We start from the raw sequence: 21,475 nt of genomic DNA, 5'->3' as shown, positions 1-21,475 counted from the left end.
CATAAAAAATTCAGATGGTAAAAACTGGAGCTACAGCTGGGTGACATATTTTAAAATAATTCAAGGATGACTCCATAGAAAGCATGCTACTTTAATTCCTTGTACTCCTCCTTTCACTCGCCAGTGGAACATGAAGTCACCAATAAAAATCCCTTAAATACTGTTTCTTTTTCCCCCTTTCTTATAGATTTGATGTGTGCTCGCTGTTTCCTTCAGTGCTTGATGCGCTACTGTGAAGATACATCACCTTTTCCGTTTTTCCAAGATGGCTCAAGATCTAGTAGGCTTTTCTTCTGATTATCAGTTTTGGATGCAGAAACTTTCTGTGTGGCACCAGGCCTCCACTTTGGAAACCCAGCAAGACACCTGCCTTCATCTACCTCGATTTCAGGAATTCCTGAGGCAGATGTATGAAGTCTTGAAAGAGATGGTAGGTAGTAGACCAAAATAATGAATCTCTGCTACATTTCACCAAGCCTGAATGTGCCTGGGGTCAGGGACTTGTGGTGTTGACCCAATGGATTAGAAAGACAGATTACCCATAGGTAATACAGATGGGGCGGTTTCCTTGTGTCTGATTTCTTATAACTTCAGTCTTTTCTTCTTGACTAATTACCTTGTCACATGAGGCTTCCTGACCAATAAAGTTGTTGTTTTTTTTTAAAAGAAAAGAAGACTGACAATTGTTGTCAGATAATAATTGGGATTCTTTTAAAGGCCTTTGCATCTATGAAATATTGAAGAGTTTTCTGAAATGCTTCTTTATGCTCTTCTTTAATGCTGTCGTAGAGTAGGTTCTACTAAGAGATAATAACTATTAAGATCTCTTCTTATGAGTATTTTAAGTGGTATTTTCTGGTGAATATTAAGATTTTGAGTGTTTCCACTATTGTTGTATAGTGTTCAGAATTTGATACATTTTCATTTTGACATGATTTCTCATTTTTACTGCAGTGGATATTATTATGAATTAACATGCTTTCATATTATGACATTATTATTTGTTTATACTTATTTTCTAATTTCAAAATGAAAAGCAAAATTGTCATTTAATGTAGGTGTTCTTGTGTTACATTTTTCTTCTCTTAATCTAAGAAGCAACTCAAAAATTTGAAGAATTATTCATGTTGATGATACGAGTTCATGTCTTTAAAGGCAACTAGAAGAAAAGATATAGTCTGTATGATCAACCAATGCTAACTTTTAAAATTGTTTCTCTATAATTTGCTTCTGCAGCTTGGCTTTAAATTGGTCCCAGAAAGCCTAGGGCTGGCCTTGATGCTAAGACAAATGTGAAGAATTTATTGGTACAGCAGCTTACATTTCAGCTTATGTACATGTTACCTCATTTAGGTCTTATTTTTGAACTTTCTTGAGAGGTAAAGAAGTGGGGAGAGGGCCAGTTGTACAAAAACATGTACATATTTTAATCTTAAGCTGTTTTCTATTTGGTTGATCTTTTTTGTCTCAGGTTTTAGGTTGTTGTAGATTAAGTATGATGTCATTTAGCATGTAGTAACTGAAATAGTAATGAACAGAGATATATATCTTTATGCCTTGGCTGCTTTTATTTCTTTTTACAAGCTCCAGAGTTCTTGTTCTCCCAAACCTTCTTTGAAATAGCCCTAGTGAAGCTGAGTTAGGAATCTCTCTTGTGTTAGAGTAAAAAACCAGGATGAAAACATGTTATTATAGAGCTTTTAATTGCCCACAATATTTTGTTGACTTTTATGCAGTCTTTGTAATTTTTAAGCAAATTGACCTTTTCTAAGTGTGAGTAAAATAAAGTTAATTTTGTAACAAGATTTTACATAAATGTGCTGTACATCTTAGTTTGGGTGATGTGGTTTAAGGATGAAGTAAGGTGGGCAGTACTTTTAAATGAAGTACTTGTTAAATTTTATTTGAATTTCCTACTTTTCTGAAATACATACTAAACAGTCAAACTCCCTCAACCTGTAGTGTCAGTTCACCCTTTTTATGTTGCATAATGTCTTTTTATTGACCAAAACATAATTTTCTTTTACAGGATTCAACTATGATCATTGAAAGATTTCCCACAATAGGTCAACTGTTGGCAAAAATTTGTTGGAATCCTTTTATTTTAGCATTTGGTAAGAATCCAAAGCCTGTCCTCTCAAAATATAGACTTCTCATGATAATTTTAATCTTTGTATTGCTTAACAAAATGCGGAGTTTCCAGTTATAAATTTTCTCCTATTTTTTATGTAACAGCTATTCAAATGTATTCATTGTTCCATTAGACAGATAGCATCCTTTTCTTGTCCTTATATGTTTGTATAGATAATCACACACACACACACACACACACACACACACACACACACAGATCTGTAAGAAAATAGAACTCCTTGTATTATAAAGTAGACTCTTTGAGATGATTAACATAACTTCATTTTTAATTCAGTATAAAATGGTTATAATAATGAAATAATTTCTTGTTTCACAATTTCACATTAACTTGCACACTACTGTTTTCCATGTGTAAAATCATTCTTTAGTATCTGAATCCTCCCATGGCCCTGACATTTTTTTAGGGGTGACATTTTAGTTTTAGCTAAGGTGAAGAGGAATTTGGGGACACATTGGGGGAGCTATTCCTTCCCTGAACTCCTGTCTACTTGTCCAGCCTCATTTCCTGTATAATCCTCTGCAACCACACCACACACATGGTAGCCAGGTCAAGTTACTAACCATGCCTTGAAAGCACATGATGTCATGGCCTGAGACATGTGATTCCTTTGTTTAGAGCTCTGTTCTCATCTCCTGTCCTCTTAAACTTTCTTTGAAATAATTTTGCTTCAGGCTGCTTTAGGAACCTCTTTTAGTGTCTTCATAGCTGATAGCATTCCCCTTAATCATAAGACTTACTACACTGTTTTGTAATTATTGGTTTGCCTGTCTGATGTTCTGGAAGACTGAATGCCTCTCAAAAGCAGGAACTGTGGTTTTAGTTCTTTTTGTAATTCTAGGGCCTAGAATAGGGTGGAGCAGGCACATCTGAAGGTGTATAGTTTACTGCTTTGACTTGGCTCTATTTGTAGCTAGTTTAGTATTTACTTTAAAGTCAAAGGCTACTTGCATAATATAATGATATTAGAATAAAAACTAAAATCAGTATTACTCTGTGATATCTTAAAGAATTGTACAGTTTCTCTTTCCTACCTTGTCGTAAATAATTACAAGAAACATGAACTCAGTGGGGAAGAGACAGGGCTGCAGTCATTCCCGGGAGCATACTACGTGGGTGCACCACACACATAAACTCACTCTCTCTGCCTCTGCCCCAACCCTCATCTGTTTCTCTTCCTCTCAACTTATGCCTCTTGCTCCTCTTCCCCTTTGAGTTGACTCTTTGTCTCCTGTCCTTCCCCAGCTTGTTGAAGTTCTTGATCTAAACGGGCAAAGCCATCACTGTATTTGCCCACCAGGGCCATACCTACCTGCCCTAAGGTCATATATTTCAGCATGATCAGTGTTTCTCAAATAACTTTGACCAGAACTACATTTTCTGTACATGTTTATATGTATATATGCATACATACAAACACACAGATGTGTACACACATTTCATGAAAGAATGTTTGTTTTGATTTTGTGCAGTCATATTCACTATACTATTTTAAAAATGGTCTTTTTAAGACCAAATTATTTTTACCCCCAGATAAGTCCTGACCAAAAGTTTGAAAAACACTGAGCTAGGCCAAGGATACTGATGGAATGGGAGGCATTGCTGATGTTGTTCTGGGCACTGTTCTCTGTGGATTGCAGAGTGGATCTGAGTCCTTGATAGTTTTGTGTATTTATTTTGAGAGAAACAGGGCATGAGCTGGGGAGGGGCAGAGAGAGAGAGAGAGAGAGAGAGAGAGAGAATTCCAAGCAGAGTCAGCGCAGAGCTGGATGCGGGGCTTGAACTCAGGAAACCATGAGATCATGACCTGAACTGAAATCAAGAGTCAGATGCTTAACCGACTTAGCCACCCGAGTTCCCTGAGTCCTTGATAGTTTTGCAGGATAGGTAATTATGGTAATTGTAGTAAATCACTTTCCCCATAATGTAAAATTGATAAAAGCCAGGATCCCATGCCTCTAAAGCCTGCATTGTCGTAATGATCTGGCCTGTGGATCACACCATTGTGGTTGAAGTAGTCTAGTTCTGGCTTTAACACTAGCTAGCTTCATGTGAATGTATATTTTCACTGGGCAGATATTTGCTAAGCTTTTTTTCTTTACTTTTCTTTTCTTTTTTTCCTCGTAATATGCCAGGCCTAAGAAAACATGGCTCATAATTCTGTCTACCCGAAGCATTCAGTCAAAGAGAAAAGAGACAGCCTGACTCAGCCATGGCTTGTGTTGTGGAGCTGTGAACAAAGAGCTAAGAGAGAAAGAGTTTGAGTTGGGGCCAACTCTTAAGGGACAGTCGATGAGATGGGATTTTCTGAGAAAAGCCGTCAGACTTGCTAGGTTCCAGATTTCTTATTTGTAAAAATGAGAAGGCTAGACTGATTTATCCCTATGGCCTTAAACTTGTATGTGTCTGTGGTCTTTCCTTAGCACCTATCCGCATTACATTGGGCCCCTCTGACAACCAGAAACAAATTCTCCATCTCTTTTTGTTTCAAAGTTTGTGTTACGTTTCGAAGTTTCAGCTTCCTATTTGAGGTGTGCCTTTGGTTCTGAGCTTAGTGGCAACTGAAAGGCAACAACTCCATGATGAATCAAATCTTGCCCATGTTGCTACTGTTGTTTTGCTAGTTGGGCATTGTCCAGGAAACATCTTTTCTTATGGCTTTATAATATCAAAATCACTTTTTAAATACAGGAAATGTGACAGTTTCTATCAAAGAAAGAAGTAAACCTCTGGTAATGTTAAATGAGAATTGGATCAGAGATAGGACAATATTAGGAAGGAGGAAGGATTTGGAAATGAAGAGACCACAAAGAAAAGAGAAAAAACATAATAGAAAGGGAGGGGGCACCTTTTATTCATGGGTGTTCTCTGCATAAACTTACGGATTTCACCTTCTTGGAATTCTGGCTCGTATTTCTAATTCTTCCCTCGTGATTGAGCATGTAACAGCTGTAACATCGCTATTTCCTTTTTATTGCTATGTAACAGTTTTCACCCAAGCTTGTCAGCTTAAAATAATAAGTATTTATGGTCTTAAAAATGCTACCTTCTCACTTTTGATGTTTTTTTTTTTTTATTTATTTCTGAGAGAGAGAGAGACAGCATGAGCAGGGGAGGGTCAGAAAGAGAGGGAGACACAGAATCTGAAACAGGCTCCAGGCTCTGAGCTAGCTGTCAGCACAGAGCCTGAAGCAGGGCTTGAACCCACGAACTGTGAGATCATGACCTGAGCTGAAGTCGGATGCTTAACTGACTGAGCCACCCAGGCGCCCCTATTTTCTCACTTTTAAATTACAGATTTAAAGTTTACAGAATTAATTTAGCTTTCATTTGGAATTTTAGTTCAAGATGTCAAAAAATAGGGGTGCTTGGGTGGCTCAATTGGGTTAAACATCCAACTCTCTGTTTCGGCTCAGGTCGTGATCAGGTCGTGGTTTTGTGAGTTCAAGCCCTGCATGGGCTCTCTGCTGACAGCACGGAGCCTACTTGGAATTCTCCCTCTGCCCCTCCTCTGCTCATGCTGTCTCTGTCTCTCTCAAAATAAACACACACACTTAAATAAAATAAAATATTAGGTGGCAAATGTATGTTGGTATATTGTTTTCCCTTCCGCTCATTTTAGAATCCAGATTTGTATGAAGATCTGCTGTCAGTGACTGCTTGCATGATGAAACCCAGGCATTTTCCTATTTCATTTAACTGCCCTGCAGGATGTCCACTGTGGATCTAAGGGCCTCGGGGGAGGAGCCTGACAGATGCCTTCTCCCCTGTCGCGAATGTTGGAGGTGTTCAGGAATAACAAGTGATGGCTTGCATCTGTAAATCCCTAAAGCAAAGTAAACTCATTAGCAGTACATTTCAGTGAATGTCAGTACTTTGACTCTGAGCAAAGTAAGGCACCTCCTAAAGATCTAGTGAACATTTCTCTGGCTGCTCTCTTTCTCTCTCTTTTTTGTTTTCGCGTTTGTTGTTGTGTTTTTGCTTTTCTGAGAGAAAAATTTTAAAATGATATATTTGTTGAACTAAATATACACACTCAACACTTAAGGAAATTTCCATTTTTTAGATTCTGTTACATTTAAGTTCCATAAAATAACATTTTCTTTCTTTGTTTCCTCCTCCTCCTTTCCTTCCTTCTCCTTTTTGTAGAAGTGTCTACACTCTTTTTGAGTGTCTACTTTTTGGAAATGCTGTGCATTGGGTTACATTTTTCTCTAAGAGGGGAAAGCCTTATATAGTAAGCATATCTGGGATGTGTCTGACACCCTGTGACATGAAGATAATTAGAATTTCTTCTAATATTTAAAACATTGTAGGTACAACTGTCATAATTTTAATCAGTGACATTGGTTCAACCTCAAGAATCCTAGGACCTTCAGAAGTTAAATTACGTGATGTGTGAAATAAACCTAAAATAGGCAAGCCGGTGATGTATTTGAGCTCATAAAATCTAGGGGGGAAGAAGCAGTGTCCTTCAGAATAAAGACTGATAAAGTTTGTTCAGAGGTATTACCAGGAGAGCATAAGCCTACAATGTTTATGGGGAAAAAATGGGTTTAAAAATTACTATTAATGTCCTTTGGTGTGTGGTTGAAAGTGCAGAGGTAGCTTGCTGTAGTTTGTATTTTCCTTATTTCTTGTTAATATAGCCTTTAGAAATCCTGTGTTTATGAGATTGCAGAAGATAAGAAGGTCAAGGGTGGTGGGTGATTCTGCAGAGGATTGAGTCCAGGTACTGGATTTCCTCAGCTTCTACTCAATGGCTGTCTGATAAAGGCCACAGTTGCTTGGCCTTAGTTTAGGTACTGACATCTTCACTTTGAGGCATCATTCTTGCCTCTTGGTTGTGTTGTGAAATCTCCCAATGGAATGGACTCGGTTACCAAAAGAAGAAAAGGAAAATGGCTCACCAAGTAGATATTCTTGCCAAGTATAAGATTTCCAAGTTCAGAGTTTTCATCACATATTTGGTTAAGTTTTCAATTTTAGAGTAAAGAATGAGGAACACGTAAGAGGCTTCTATTTTATCCAAACCATTTAGTACTAAACAGAATATATTTTAAAATGATAACTTTGTTAAATTTGTTTTTAACAAATGAGAATATTTTGGGAAATTAAAAAATTAAAAGATTAAGACAGAAATACAGACTACTGTCTATAACAGTTAATTTGCCTTAAAAAGGTTGAAATTACTAATGGTTCGAAATGTGCTTTGAAAGAACTGATCTTGAGAAAAGCCCACTTCTTTAGTTATTTCCATCATTCTTTCCTGGCTTTATCAGAAAGGGAATTGAGCACACAAGTGCTAAGGATCAGTAATCCTGAAACCGCAAGAATATAAAAAACCAACAAAGTTAAGTTTCACTCATGGTGCTGAATACTTATTCTGTGAATTTCATATTCTGTGAGAATTTGATATTTTCATAAGATATAATAAATATATTGTTTAAAATTTTCTTATACTGATTATCTTTTCTTTCTGTTTGCTAAAACCTTATTTTAGTTTAGTTTTTTTGTGTGTTTTTTTTTTGTTTTTTTTTTTTCAGATGAAAGCCAAAAACTTCTACTGTGGTGCTTATGTTGTCTGATTAATAAAGAACCACAGAATTCTGAAGAATTGAAACTGAACTCCTGGACACGGGTAAGAGAATCTTGTCCTACGCTGCTTTGCATTAAATTGATTGTTTAAAGGTGCTGCTTTAGTAGTCCAGTTCTGTGACATTTTAGAAACTTTTTCAAATACAGTCTTCACTGTCCCATTATCTTGCTGGGGATAGTTATTCAAGAGATTTCATTTTTGCTTGATTATGAATTCCAGAAGATAGTGGACTTTAAGGTGAAGTTTCCCTTGCCTAGAAGACCTAACTAATGTTGTGTGATTTTGTAAAGTTACTTTCAGGCAGTTAAAGGAATGTTCTCTCTTTTAAACAATTCGTATACTTAAAAAAAAATTGTTTTTCCCTACTAACCTAGTTTAAAGACTTACATAATTTCTAAGTACTTCTCTGCATATCTCAGAATTTAATCTGTAGTAATACGAAAATTCAGAAGTACTCTGGGAGCTGCTGCCTTTATTTTATGTCCTGAAGTTGGTATCCAGGCCAGGGTGCTCAGACTAGCACCTGGTGCTTTTTGGCTACTGCTGCTTACACTGTCAAATCAGTCACTTGAATGTGCTAGTCCATGTAGCTGACAGCTTCTTACACTCCCCTGTCTGTTTCTGCTTTCTCTTGAAGGACAGGCACAAGTTGGCGAATGTTGTAGGACTGGGCTGTGGCGGTCCTCACCACTAGCAAGTTGCCTGTTCTTTTCTCATAGCCCGCACTGTCCTGCTGTAATAACCCCAAGGACTCACTAATGCCTGTCAGACTCCACTTAGTATGCATATGGTTCAGATTAGCTGCTTAGTATTATGAAATCACCCACTCAGATTAATGAATATGGTTTTGTCTATCAGTCTGACTGGTGATATCATTCCATTCACTGCTTTTTACTATTCCTTTGTTTCATACAAAATTGCCGACAGAGCTGACAAAAAGTGTTTGTATTTTACTGTTAGATTGAAAGAAGAATTGAAGGGACAGTAGAAATGATAAGGTTTGGATGAGGGAAGGAGAGGGTGCAGACTTTAACTGGAAGGTAAGTTACTATAAAGAGCTGAAGAAAGGAACTGATTTAAGTAGAATTAGGTAAGAAAAGTTGTGGAAAACAAGGCTATATCAACAGAATAACGTATTTAGTCTTTTTTTAAATTGTGTTTATACTTGATGTTACAATGATTATTTAGAATATATTTTTGTATTCACTAGCTCAGGGAGTCCTGAAATAGGCTATCTGATAAAGTGTTTTTAGGGCGATTGGGCTAACTTTCTTCATTTAAACTCATGACTTTATTAGCCTATTGTAAAATTTCTAGGCTTGCATTTTATTCTGTGGATTTCTCTTATTTAATACTGCATCCATTATCAATAGGTACATATCAAGTATAGCATTGGAAGGTTAAGTTAGACTTAATTCCTGCCATCAGGGAATTCATAGTTATGTATAGGTGTGATGGTGACACAGAGGACACTTGCTCAGACTTGGAGGTTTAGAGATGTGTCCTGCAGGAGGGAAGATATCAGCTGAGTTTTGAAGGATGACTAGGAGAGCAGGGCTAGAGCCTTGGGAAAGGATATTCCTGTCAGCATACAGAGCATGCACAAAGATGGTGGCGAGAAAGCCAGTGTCATATTCAGGGAACTACAGGTACTTAGATATGCTGGTGAGGCCCCATGAAGCCTTTTGTATAATAAGTTTTTATTTTATTTTGAAGGCAGTGGGGAAATGAAAGTATTTTAAACAGAGAAATCATCTGACCAGGTATGAATTTTAGAAGCTTAACAGCAAAAGGAAGTTGATTTGGAAGGGGCAGGGATAGCATTTTGGAAGCAAATGTAGTGATCAGGTGAGAAATCATGTGGCCTTGAATGAAATGGAAAAGAGGGGCCAGATTTATAATATGAATGAGGTAAATATTCAAAAGATGTAATGGCAGGTTAAATGCAGATGTGCTTAGGTGTAGGTGGAGTTGAACATACTCTTCTTAGAAGGAGCTGATTTACACTTAGACGGTTGACAGTCTTCAGGGTATGGGAACAGTGGACCCTTGGGTGAGGGTGAGATTGCCCAGGGCAATGGGAAGGGGGAAGGGCCTGGGACAGCCTCGGGAGACACTGGCTTTCAAGGAGTGAGGGGAAGAATAAGCTACACTGCAGGTTAAAAACGGAGTCAGAGAAGTAGAAGGAGAGAAACAGCAGTGTTTTGAGAAGCAATGAGTGATTCTTCATATCTGATGCTGTAGTGCAGCAATGTCCAATGCAATAGTTGCTTTAAGAAACTAAATGAAATTAATAATTTTTATGTAACCCATTATATCCAAAATACTAACATTTCAACATATAATCTATAAAAGTAATTAATGAGATTATTTTATAATCTTTTTTCATACTAAGTCACTGAAATCCAGTGTGTATGTTATACTTACATTTTACATCTACATGTTACATCTTAATTCAGATGCTAAATTTTCACTGGAAGTTTTTGTTTTAATGTTTGTTTATTTATTTTGAGAGAGAGAGTGCACCAGCACTAGCAAGGAATTTGAATTAGCAAATCAATTGAATCCCATGCAGGCTCCAAGCTCTCTGCACAGAGCCCAACACAGGGCTCGATCCCACCACTGAGAGATATGACCTGAGCAGAAATCAAGAGTCAATGACACTTAACCTACTGAGCCACCCAGGTGCCCCTCACTGGAAATTCTTGATCTGAAATTCTTGAACTGAAGTGTCAGTGTTTAAACTTAAATGTAATTAAAATTTTAAAAATTAAAAACTTACTTTTATCATACTCCCTACGTTTGAAGTGCTCAGTAGCTACATGTGACTAGTAGTCAATGTATTGGACAGGGGAGCTTAGAGCATAACGCAAGGTAAGGATTGAAGAGCAGGAATGACCTGGGTGGGAATGATTTGAGTGGGAGGTGCAAGAAAGTCGCCAGATTGCTACAGTTTGAGGAATGAAGGTAGTAAGGTGAGGAAGTGGAGGTAATAAACTTTGGCTACTTTTTGAAGAAACTTAGTCCTGGAGGAGGGAGATAGGAGGTGGTAGCCAGGTCAGATCATAGAGTTGACTTTACTGAAATTGAGAAAGTCCTGAATATGCTTTACATAGAAGAGAAAATGCTAGTAGGGAAGAGTTGCAGGCATATGAAATTGTGAAAACAGTTTCCCTCCTCAATGTATTAGGCATGCCTGTAATATTACCTGATAAAAACATGTACAGTAATAATACTAACTTTTAGCAGTCTAAGGCTAATTGCATACACCTATCACAAATCAGTACCCATATAGTTGTAAATTGTTGGTCATAAATGCAGTAAGACAGAAGATGTTTGTTGGTTTATGAATCCGTTGTACTTGTCTTGGATATGCATTTATCTTAGAAGTGATATTTTCTTCCTAAAAGTTTTAGAAGTACATGTTATACATTAAGGTATGTAACTTGTCATCCAGTATCATTCTGAAAATTATACAAGTCACGTTTTAATAATATTTGTTAGTTCACTCAATGAGCATTTATTTATCTAGTGCCTGCTATGTGCTAAGTAGTTCTAATTGTGATAATAAAATCTTGGGTTTTTCTGTGTTCCTGGAGCATCACAAGTGTAATTGCAACAGCCTAAGTCAAAAAGTATGAATTTCCTCTGTAAATTCTAAAATTTAGTAAAATTCGGATTATTAAATTTGAAAATGTTAGATTGAGTTGTATTTTTAGAGCAGAGATAAAATAAGGGGTGCCTGGCTGGCTTAGCTGCTGGAGCGTGTGACTCTTGATCTTGGGATTGCCCTTTCAAGCCCCATGTTGGGTGTAGAGATTATTTAAAACAATAAAATCTTTTAAGAAAAAAAAAGAGCAGAGATGAATAAAACTTATTTGCTGACCATATGCTAGCATATGTTAATATATTATGTTGGAAATACATTAATACAATGTGTTGTTTTTTTTAAGTTTTACTGGTGACCTCAAATGTACCATCAAATAACTACCTCAGTGGCTATTCTTACAGTTTAGAGACTTATTGAAGTCACAGGACTCTTTCACATCTTTTCAGAATACTTGCTTCTTGTAAAACTTAGTTTTATTGGTGAATCAATTGAACAGATACTTTTTGAACACCTTCTGTTTGTCAGGCTGAGGATATAGTAGTGAGTTTAAAGATAGCCTGTTCTAAGAGTTTATAACCCAAAGGGGAGATCTCCAGGTCTGCCACATTTAGGAGATAACTATCCTCTCTAGGCTAGACCATACCCCTGTAATATTTATTTTGATGAGAAGAAAACAACAGAATACCAGGGGTAGAGGTCAGTTAAAAGGGTTTTACTTTGTCTTTATTCCATTTCAAAATGCAGTTTTAAGCAGTATCCAGATGCTACATATATTGCTTTAGTCTTCTACTTCATTCCTCTTAAATAAAAACAACGTAACTTTTAAATTATAAAATCTACACACATGCAGAAAAGTGCATCAAGCATAAATGCCAAGCTTTAAAATCATTGCAAAATAAATACCTTTATAACTACTGGCTAGGTCAGGAAATAGAAGATTACCTGCCTCTTAAAAGCTCCCTGCCCCCAGGTGCCCCTTCTTTCTTCTATGCCCCTCTCTCCCTCTGGCAGTAACCGCTAGCCTGACTTTTATTTACATTGCTTTATGGTTTTACCACTTAATTATGGAGTTTGGCTTATGATTTTAACTTGATATAAATGAAATAATACACTATATATTGTTCTATGCTTGACTTACTTTATTCAGTATGAGGTTTGTAGGATTCAGCCATGATCTTGGATGTACTTGTCAGTTGTTCATTTTCACTGCTATAGAGTATTCCATTTTATCAGGGTATTTACTACAGGGTATTTATCCATTCTACCTTTGTTGGAAATCTGTTTCTGGTTGAGGAGAATTAGGAACAGAGTTGCTGTAATATTCTCTCTTTTATATCCAAGGTTCAAAACATGTATTTTTTTAATGTTTATTTATTTTTGAGAGAGAGACAGACAGAGCATGAGTGGGGGAGGGGCGGAGGGAGAGGGAGACACAGAATCTGAAGCAGGCTCCAGGCTCGGAGCTGTCAGCACACAGCCCGATGCAGAGCTTGAACCCATGAACTGTGAGATCATGATCTGAGCCAAAGTCGGCGCTTAACCGACTGAGCCACACAGGTGCCCCTGTGTTTTGTTTTGTTTGTCTCTTAAGAGAGAATCTTAAGCAGGCTCCACACTCAACATGGAGCCCAATGTGGAGCCCGATCTCACAATTGTGAGATCATGATCATGAGATCATGACCTGAGCTGAAATCAAGAGTCAGACATTTAACTGACTGAACCTCTTACACACCCACAAAACATGTATTTTATGAAAAAAACTACAGAGGAAAAGAAGTGCAGCTGGAGAGTGAAAGGATTTGTTTTGTATATAATTTCAAATACTTGTGAACATGCCTTTCACATGCCCTGTTGTGTCAAAATAAAGAGCATGCTAAAAAAAAGTGGAAATGTAGGTTATTTGATATGCATATCTTTAATTGTATTAGCTCATACTAAATTGTTTTCCACAATGGTAGTACCAGTTTAAATTCCTACAATGAATGTGTAAGAGTTCTGTAGCTTCCTGGTCACTTGGCATTATCAGACTTTTAAAGTTCAATTATTCTAGTAGACGCATGTGGTACTCTCTATTATGGTCTTAATATTTCCCTAAAGTATTTCCCTCAAGTTGAGCACATGTTTGTGTAATTCCTGTTCAAGTTTCTTAATAAATTTTCTACTTGGTTGTCTTGTAGAAATTCTTTAGATGTACTGAATCTGGGCACGTTTTTATTTATATACATATTGCAGCTATTTTTTTCCACTTTGTGGTTTGTGTTTACATTTCTTTATTTTCTTGTAAGGAAGACATTTAAAATTATATTGTAGTCAAATTTATCAGTCTTTCCCTTTGTGGTTAATAATTTTGTATTTTGCTTAAGAAAATTTTCCCCACTGCAAGATCATGAAGACCTTCCATATGATTTTCTAAAAGTATATTGATTTACCTTTCCCAGTTAGGTCTGTGGTCCATCTGTAACTATTTGTTTGTATGATCTAAATAGGCATCCACTTTCACTTTGCTTCCACACAGATACCCCATTGTCCTCGCACCATTACTGAGAAGTTCTTTCCTTGCTGATATATGGTGTACTTTTGTCATAAGGCAAGCGTCTTTGTATATGCAGATATGATCCTAAATCTCTCCATTGGTCTCATTGATCTGTGATGATTAATTTTGTGTCAACTTGACTGGGCCATGGGGTGTCCAGATATTTTGTCAGACATTATTCTGGGTGTTTCTGTGATGTGTTTTTGGATGTGATTAACATTTAAATAGATTGAGTAATACACTTCCAATCAAAACTGCATCAGCATACTTCTCAAAACTAGAACAAATAAAATTTGTATGGAACCACAAAAGACCCCGAATAGCCAAAGTAATACTGAAGAATAAAACCAAAATGGGAGATATCACCATCCCAGACTTTAGCCTCTACTACAAAGCTGTCATCATCAAGACAGTATGGTATTGGCACAAAAACAGACACATAGACCAACGGAATCGAATTGAGAACTCAGAGCTGGACCCAAAGGTATACAGCCAACTAATCTTTGACAAAGCAGGAAAGAATATCCAATGGAAAAAAGACAGCCTCTTTAACAGATGGTGTTGGGAGAACTGGATGGCAACATGCAGAAGAATGAAACTGGATCAATTTCTCACACCATACACAAAAATAAACTCGAAGTGGATAAAGGACCTGAACGTGAGACAGGAAACAATCAAAACCCTAGCGGAGGGGCGCANGTGTGGGGGGGGGGAAGATGGACATGGAGGAGGGCACTTGTGGGGATGAGCACTGGGTGTTATATGGAAACCAACTTGACAATAAACTATTTGTAAAAAAATAAATAAGTAAAAACAAATAGATTTAGTAAAGCAGATCATTCTCCCTAATATGTGTGGGTATCTCATTCAATTAGCCAAAGGCTAAACCCTCCTATGAGGCTTTCATATCTGTATTGGAATCTAATAAACAGTGGTTTTTGAGTGAACTCCAAATTGTATGTTTTGTTATTTTTGGTGTAACACATCATTGTCAAGGCATTCTACAGTCCTGAATTTTTAGAAAACGCATGGTTTCAGAGATGCTGGTATTGTATATATAGCAAGTTGCAAGATGGGCAAGGGGCTCAGAGGAGACGGTAGGTTTGGGGCTGGAACAACTGCACTTGGGACTGGCCAGCCAGGGGGCAGAACTGGGACTTTGGAAATGTGGTTATGTCTACACTGTTGATAATTTCTGTTATTATTTGTTTTTGTGTTGTTTGGGATTCAAAATGCTAGCCTGGCTCAGTTCAGATGTTGAAACCTAGGGAAAGAATTACTGCCCAAGTTTTAAATGGTAATTTAAGAGGGAAAATATCATATTTCTTGAGGGCAGTTAGTGAGACAATAGAGGCCAGGTGAAATTCAGGGACAAGGCTGGAGATGCTGGAGATTTCTCTTTCACACCTCTACTGTGGCAAAACTTTGGTAATCCTTTATGACTGTAATCTCTTTTGTTTGGTTTTACTTTTGAAATAACAAACATAGTACTAGTATCTTTTTCTACTGGTATTTTATTTGCTTCACTTTCTGAAACCTCCAGTTTCCTTATTTCTTTGAATTTTTATATTCACACATGCAGTGGACAGTAATTAATTCCTTTCCCAGTATCCATCTCTCTCCTTTCTTACCTTCTTATAGTACCTTACATTTCTCAGCTGTGCACTGTGCATCTGGGGTGAGACTTACTGCACCAAGGTCTTGAAGTTAGTCCTGCCTTGCCAAGACCACCCTTCCCCTTTCCCTGGCTACAGTAATTGGCCCACATTGGAAAGCCAGTCCTACATCTTTTGTTTCAGTGGTTGGTGAAGCAGGTTCATGTTTCCTGCTGAACATGAATTAGGTAACACATAGTCCCTGAAGTTGCTGTCAGTCATTGTGGGACCACAAGGACAGAGCCTGCCTAGGAACAGAGTTAGTCCTGAAGAAACACAGCTGAGGAAAGGAGAAAGAGAGAAAAGTTTGGTTTGTTTTTGTTTGGTCCCAGGACCAAGCCACTCCTGGACTTCAGTGCTCTGATGCATTCCCTTTCTTGTGGAAGCCAGTTTGGTTTAGAGACTTGTTTTGTTTTGTTTTGTTTTGTTTTGTTTTGTTTTTCTCTAGCAGCCAATGGCATCCTAATCAGACTTGTTTAGGGGCTTAATAAACTATTTTTTGAAGGGTTTAGAAACTCAGGTATACATGTATGCAGTTGCAAAAGGAAAAAAAAGTCTTATTTCCTCAAAGGATACTATGAATAAATAGTGAATTTCACAAAAGATTTACAGTTGCGTAAAAGTTGCTTTAATTCGTACTTGGTTCAGGGTTGTTTTCCACCATCACTCGTTATGAAGATGTGTGTTAAAAGAAGGCATCCTGGGAGAGTGATGGCAGCATCATGGCAGCATAAGACATTCTCGTTTTTGTTCCTGCTAAACATTTAAAATCCTACATTTGTCCATGAACAGAAATGCCTGTGTGGGAGCTGTGAGATCCAGCAGTATACGCCCAGGGAGCCAATCTGGCTGGAGTCTGAGAACTAGGACCAGCCCCACAGCAGAGGCATCTGGAAAACGCTGACTTAGGCAGATACCCATAGATGCCAGAGCCTTGTACAAGTCTAGGTTTCTCTCCCACCTAGATTACAAGGTCTGTAAGAGTAGAGACTTTGTTCTAAACATGTAGAACAGTATCTGCCACGTAGTAGATATTCAGCAATTATTTGCTGAACAGGTAAATAAATGAGTATGATTTTAGATGGTAAATGCTGGTGGTAGTGGGGTTCTACTTGGAGAAAAGAGAATGAACAGACAAAAGGTTGGATATAGTCTAAAAGAATGATTATTCCATTTAGACTTGAGAATAAGGTACTTAGGGAGAGAAGCAGAAATTAAGATAGAAAAAAACAGTTTGGGAAAAATTTTGGAAGGCCATGAATGCTAGTTTGTGAGCTTGTTCATAAATTATAATAGGGCAGTGAAAGGAGCTACTGAAAGTATTTTAACTGTGGCATTGGGAGAGGGGCATTTGTTGGGATTCGTATGCCTCCCTGTTTTCTTGCTTGCTCTCCCCTAGTCTTTCTCAATCCTTCATTCGTTCATTCCATAAATATATCCTGAGTGCCTACTGTGTACAAGCAGATATTGGGGGATATCTTGACCTTGCAAGATCTAGCAAGAACAAGATCATGTTCTTATTTAGCCATGATAAAGTTTCCTCAGCGTTTCGTAGTTTTGCAATATAAATATGGTATATAGCATTCTGCAGGGTTCTGGAAAATATGCAAACCCTGCTGTTCTTATTCCCAAATATTTTACCTCCATTCACTGTGATCATCAGTTCATTCCAGACATGATGTTGAATTGTAAATGTTTAATCTTTCTATGTTTGGGGGAGTGGTAACTGTCTCCTGAGTCATTTATGTGAAGACACTGTTGAACTTTCTGGAATAAAAATTTGCTTCCTCTGAGAGGCTAGGTTTTTCCTTTTCATTTCATTTAGGTGGATTTCTGCTTATTCTAATTCTAAATTGTAGCAGATTGTTTTTTAGTAAGTTGCCACTGCTCAAATAGTCCATATCAAGACATTTATTGCCAATTAGGAACAGGATGTTTGAGATGTTTGGTGATGTTCTCCGGATGACCTGGTTTATGTTTTCTGTTTATTTTGTTTTATTTTTGTTTTATGATCATGTTGGCTTTTCCATTAAACTATAACTTTAATTGACTTGGCTTGGTTAATAGAACATTGACCAGATCCCCTTCTCTAACTCCCAGCCTTTCCCTATTACAACCCCTTCACCCAGTTCTCCTGTTGTGCCCCAACCTCAGTCTGGAGTAAAAAGGGAATTTTTAGGTCTGTGTGTTACAGGTGTAATATATGTTTCTAAGACATAGGCTCACTGTGTTTCAATCTAAATTTCCTGGATAGTGCTCCTTGGGCTATTTTGGGATAAATCCCTGCAGAAAGTAAATTTAAACAGTAATGTCTATAGTGGAGTTATTTCTTAGTGAATAGCCACCATTGAGGGCCATGTGGATGTCTGCACTACATGTGGTGACATGATCTGTGCATCTGTTTTGAAGTTCAGTTGTTTCCCAGACCACATGTGCATTTCTTTAGGGGCCTGACATCCCTCCCTCCCGAGATCCAGGCATTGTAAGATGGTAACTATAACTGGCTTACTCTCTTTGACCTAGAGATTGTTACACTTTATCTTAGTTTGACTGTTGTTCCTATCAGATCTGGTTCTGTTTAATATTGACAACATTGGAGTTTCTGTAAATTAGCAGCATAGCAAAAGAACCAGGTATATTTAAATCCATAAATCTTGATTTCCAGATCTTTTAAAGGCTTTGTGGTTTAAGTAGTCCTTCACTTGATGGTAGACATAAGCAATACTTATAAAAATGCTGGCTATCAGGCAGCTTTTGTAGCTCAACTGGAACTAAAAACTAACCTCACATGAGTCTCTCTTAAGAATCAGGAAATCTAGATCTCTTCTGGCTCTGCTAGTGAAATATTACATAAATTATATACCCTCATTTCCATATCTTAATAAAAGGAGAATACTGTATGATTCTACTTCCATGGGGTATCTAAAATAGTCAAATTGACAGAAACAGAGTAGAACATGGGAGTTTCTAATGTAGTCAAATTCATGGAAACAGGAGGGAGGAAAAGGGGAAAGGGATTTGCTTAATGGGTATAGAGTTCAGTTTTGCAAGAAGAAAAGTTCTGGAGATCTATTGCACAATAATGTAAATATACTTAACACTACTGTATCTGAAAATGGTTAAGATGGTAAATTTCATGTTATGTGTTTTTTATCACAATTTTTAAAAATTTTAGGATAGTATTACTGTTAATTATTTAACATGTGTTTTAGATGAATTATCTTAATGTTCACAACTACATGAAGACGGGTATCATTACCCTTTGTTTATAGATAAGAGAGTTTAGATTTAGAGAAGTAATTTACTAGTTAATAAGTGGCAGATCATTTTGGACCTAGGTGTGACTCTAAAGCCACTCAAAAATATATTGTCGCCACCTAAACTTAAGCCAGGCTGTCTCTAAGCCTTTTTAGCTCTGGAATATGTGATTTTATGATTCTGAGATGTCTTAGGACCCTGCAGAGATCCCTCAAGTGAGAAAAAAAAAGTTCAAATGTTTAGATATTCAGAGATCACCCCTTTGCCATTTATAGTGAACTAAAATTTCATGCTGGATTTAGTCTTTGGTGTATCAGTAACACCAAACGCTGTTTATGGGAGACCAGTTGGTATTCAAATGTTAGAGTAGTTAAGGGGTTAATAGCTATTATACTTGTGGAAAGTAGAGACTGAGAAGGGCCTTTCCTGTTTCATTATCTTTTTTCTGCTTTTTGAATTTTTAATAACAAGTATAACTTCTGTTTTGGGTTGAATTGTGTTCCCCAAAAATTTGTATGTTCAAGTCCTAAATCTTAGAACCTTAGAATGTGATCTTCTTTGTAAATAAGATCTTTGCAGGTGAATTGATTAGTTAAGATGAAGTCAGCTGAAGTAGGGTGGGCTCCTAATCCAGTCTGACTGGTGTCCTTATAAGAAGGGAAAATTTGGACACAGACATACACAAAGAAGAAAGTCGTGTGAATATGAAGCAGAGATTGGGGTGCCAGCCAAGGAATGCCAAAAATTGTCAGGAAACTACCAACCTTGATGACACCTTGATCTCATAACTCTGGCATCCAGAGCTGTGAGACAATAAATTTCTGTGTTTTAAGCCACTCAGTTTGTAGTATTTTGTTACAGCAGCCCTAGCCAACTAATACATAATTTGTCAAGTGAAAAAGAAAAAAACGTTAGCTGTGACTCCTGGATTTTATCTCAAACAGAGAAGTTAATACATGATGTTCATTATAATAGTTTTTATAATTGAAAAAAAATGAGAAGCAATGTACATGTCTGAAGATTAGTGGATAACTAAATTATAGCATATCTTTTGAAGAAATACTATGTTGTCATTTTGTGTAGCCTAAGAAATAATGTGAAAAATGTGATTAACATAAATAAAAAGTTGGATGTCAAATTATTTATACAAAACAATAACAGCTGTGCAAAATATATACGCATTGACTAACATTACAAGCAGAAATGGGAAAGCTTTGTTAGGATAGTGGGATCTGGGTAGATTTTTCCTTTTAACATTTCTTTTAATTTGTTGCTCTTATTTCATCAAATTATGATAATGTATTGTGGTTGTAATATTATCTTTTAAAAGTTGACATTATTGAGGCAAGCTTTACATACAATAAAATGTACCCTTTTAAAGTATACAGTTTGATAGTTTTGACAAATGTATATACATCCCTCTTACTGCCACCACAATCAAGAGATAAAACATTTCCATCATCACAAAAAATTCTCTATTGCCCATTTATAATTAATCACTCTTCAGCCTTGGCCTTAGTCAATTACTGATCTGTTTTCTATCACCATAGATTTGCTTTTTTCCTTTTTTTTCATATAATCAGAGTAATGTAGTATTTATTCTTTTGTCTGGCTTCTTTATTCAGCATAATGTTTTTGAGTTATTTTTTCATGTTGTAGCTTATCTGAGTAGTTGATTCCTTTTTATTCTCAAGTATTCCTTTGTATCAGTACACCATTTTGTTTATCCATTTATGTGTTGATAGCAGTTTGGATTGTTTCTAATTTTTGGCTATTATGAATAAGGTGCTGTGAACATACTTGTATAAATGTTGCATAGTCATGTTTTAATTTCTCATGGACAAATGCTTAGGATTGGAATTGCTGGATTGTGTATGATACATATATACATAATGACATAAGAAGCTGCCAGATGGTTCGCTTTCTTTTTCTAGCACTTCATGAGAGTCCCAATAGCTCCACATATTCAACATATACTTTGTATATGTATACTTAATATGCTCAGCAACACTTAGTATACTCAGTTTGTTTTTGTTTTAGTCATTGTCATGGTTGTGTAGTGGTCTCCTTTTGTGGTTGTAATATGAATTTCCCTTATGACTTCATGTTAAAGGATCTTTTCATGGGCTTATAGTTTCTTTTGTAAGCATACTTAAAAAAAAAAATGTTTGTTTGTTTGTTTGTTTAGAGAAAGAATCCTAAATAGCCTCTACATTCAGTGCAGAGCCCAATTCAAGGCTCATCTCACAACCACAAGATCATGACCTGAGCCGAAATCAAGAATCGGTTGATTTACTGACTGAGCCACCCAGGCACCCCAATGTGCTTTTATTTTTTTATTTTCTTTTTTTAATGTTTATTTTATTTTGAGAGAGCGCGCACACACCAGCATGGGGAGAGGCAGAGAAAAGAGAGAGAGAGAATCCCAAGCAGGCTCTGCACTATCAGCACTGAGCCCGACTTAGGACTTGATCCCATGAACCTGTGAGATCATGATCTGAGCTGAAATCAAAGAGCTGGGGGCCCAACCGACTGAGTCACTCAGGTGCCTCCCTACCCAGTGTGCTTTTGAAAAAATATTTTAGATACTGTTCCTTTGTCAGATATGTATATAATATAAAATATATATAAAATATATGTATGAGAAAAAATAATCACTCCCTCTGTA

General features: G+C 36.9%; 1 protein-coding gene across 1 annotated transcript in view; it reads left to right on the top strand.

Moving 5' to 3' along the window:
- The window catches only part of FANCC (FA complementation group C), a 260,016-nt gene that overhangs the window by 98,314 nt on the left and 140,227 nt on the right, over positions 1 to 21,475 (top strand). Inside the window, exons 2-4 of the mRNA XM_077749500.1 lie at positions 188 to 430; positions 2,030 to 2,114; positions 7,699 to 7,793. Of these exons, the coding sequence (XP_077605626.1) occupies positions 266 to 430; positions 2,030 to 2,114; positions 7,699 to 7,793 (345 nt within the window). The 5' untranslated portion in view covers positions 188 to 265. The remainder of the gene's footprint in view (positions 1 to 187; positions 431 to 2,029; positions 2,115 to 7,698; positions 7,794 to 21,475) is intronic.

This window comes from Crocuta crocuta, unplaced genomic scaffold, assembly GCF_008692635.1.
Source record: "Crocuta crocuta isolate KB4526 unplaced genomic scaffold, BGI_CrCroc_1.0 scaffold99, whole genome shotgun sequence".
In the NCBI taxonomy this organism is placed as follows: Eukaryota; Metazoa; Chordata; class Mammalia; order Carnivora; family Hyaenidae; genus Crocuta; species Crocuta crocuta.
Note: the sequence above shows the minus strand (reverse complement) of the source record. Positions and strands in the feature narration are given on the sequence as shown.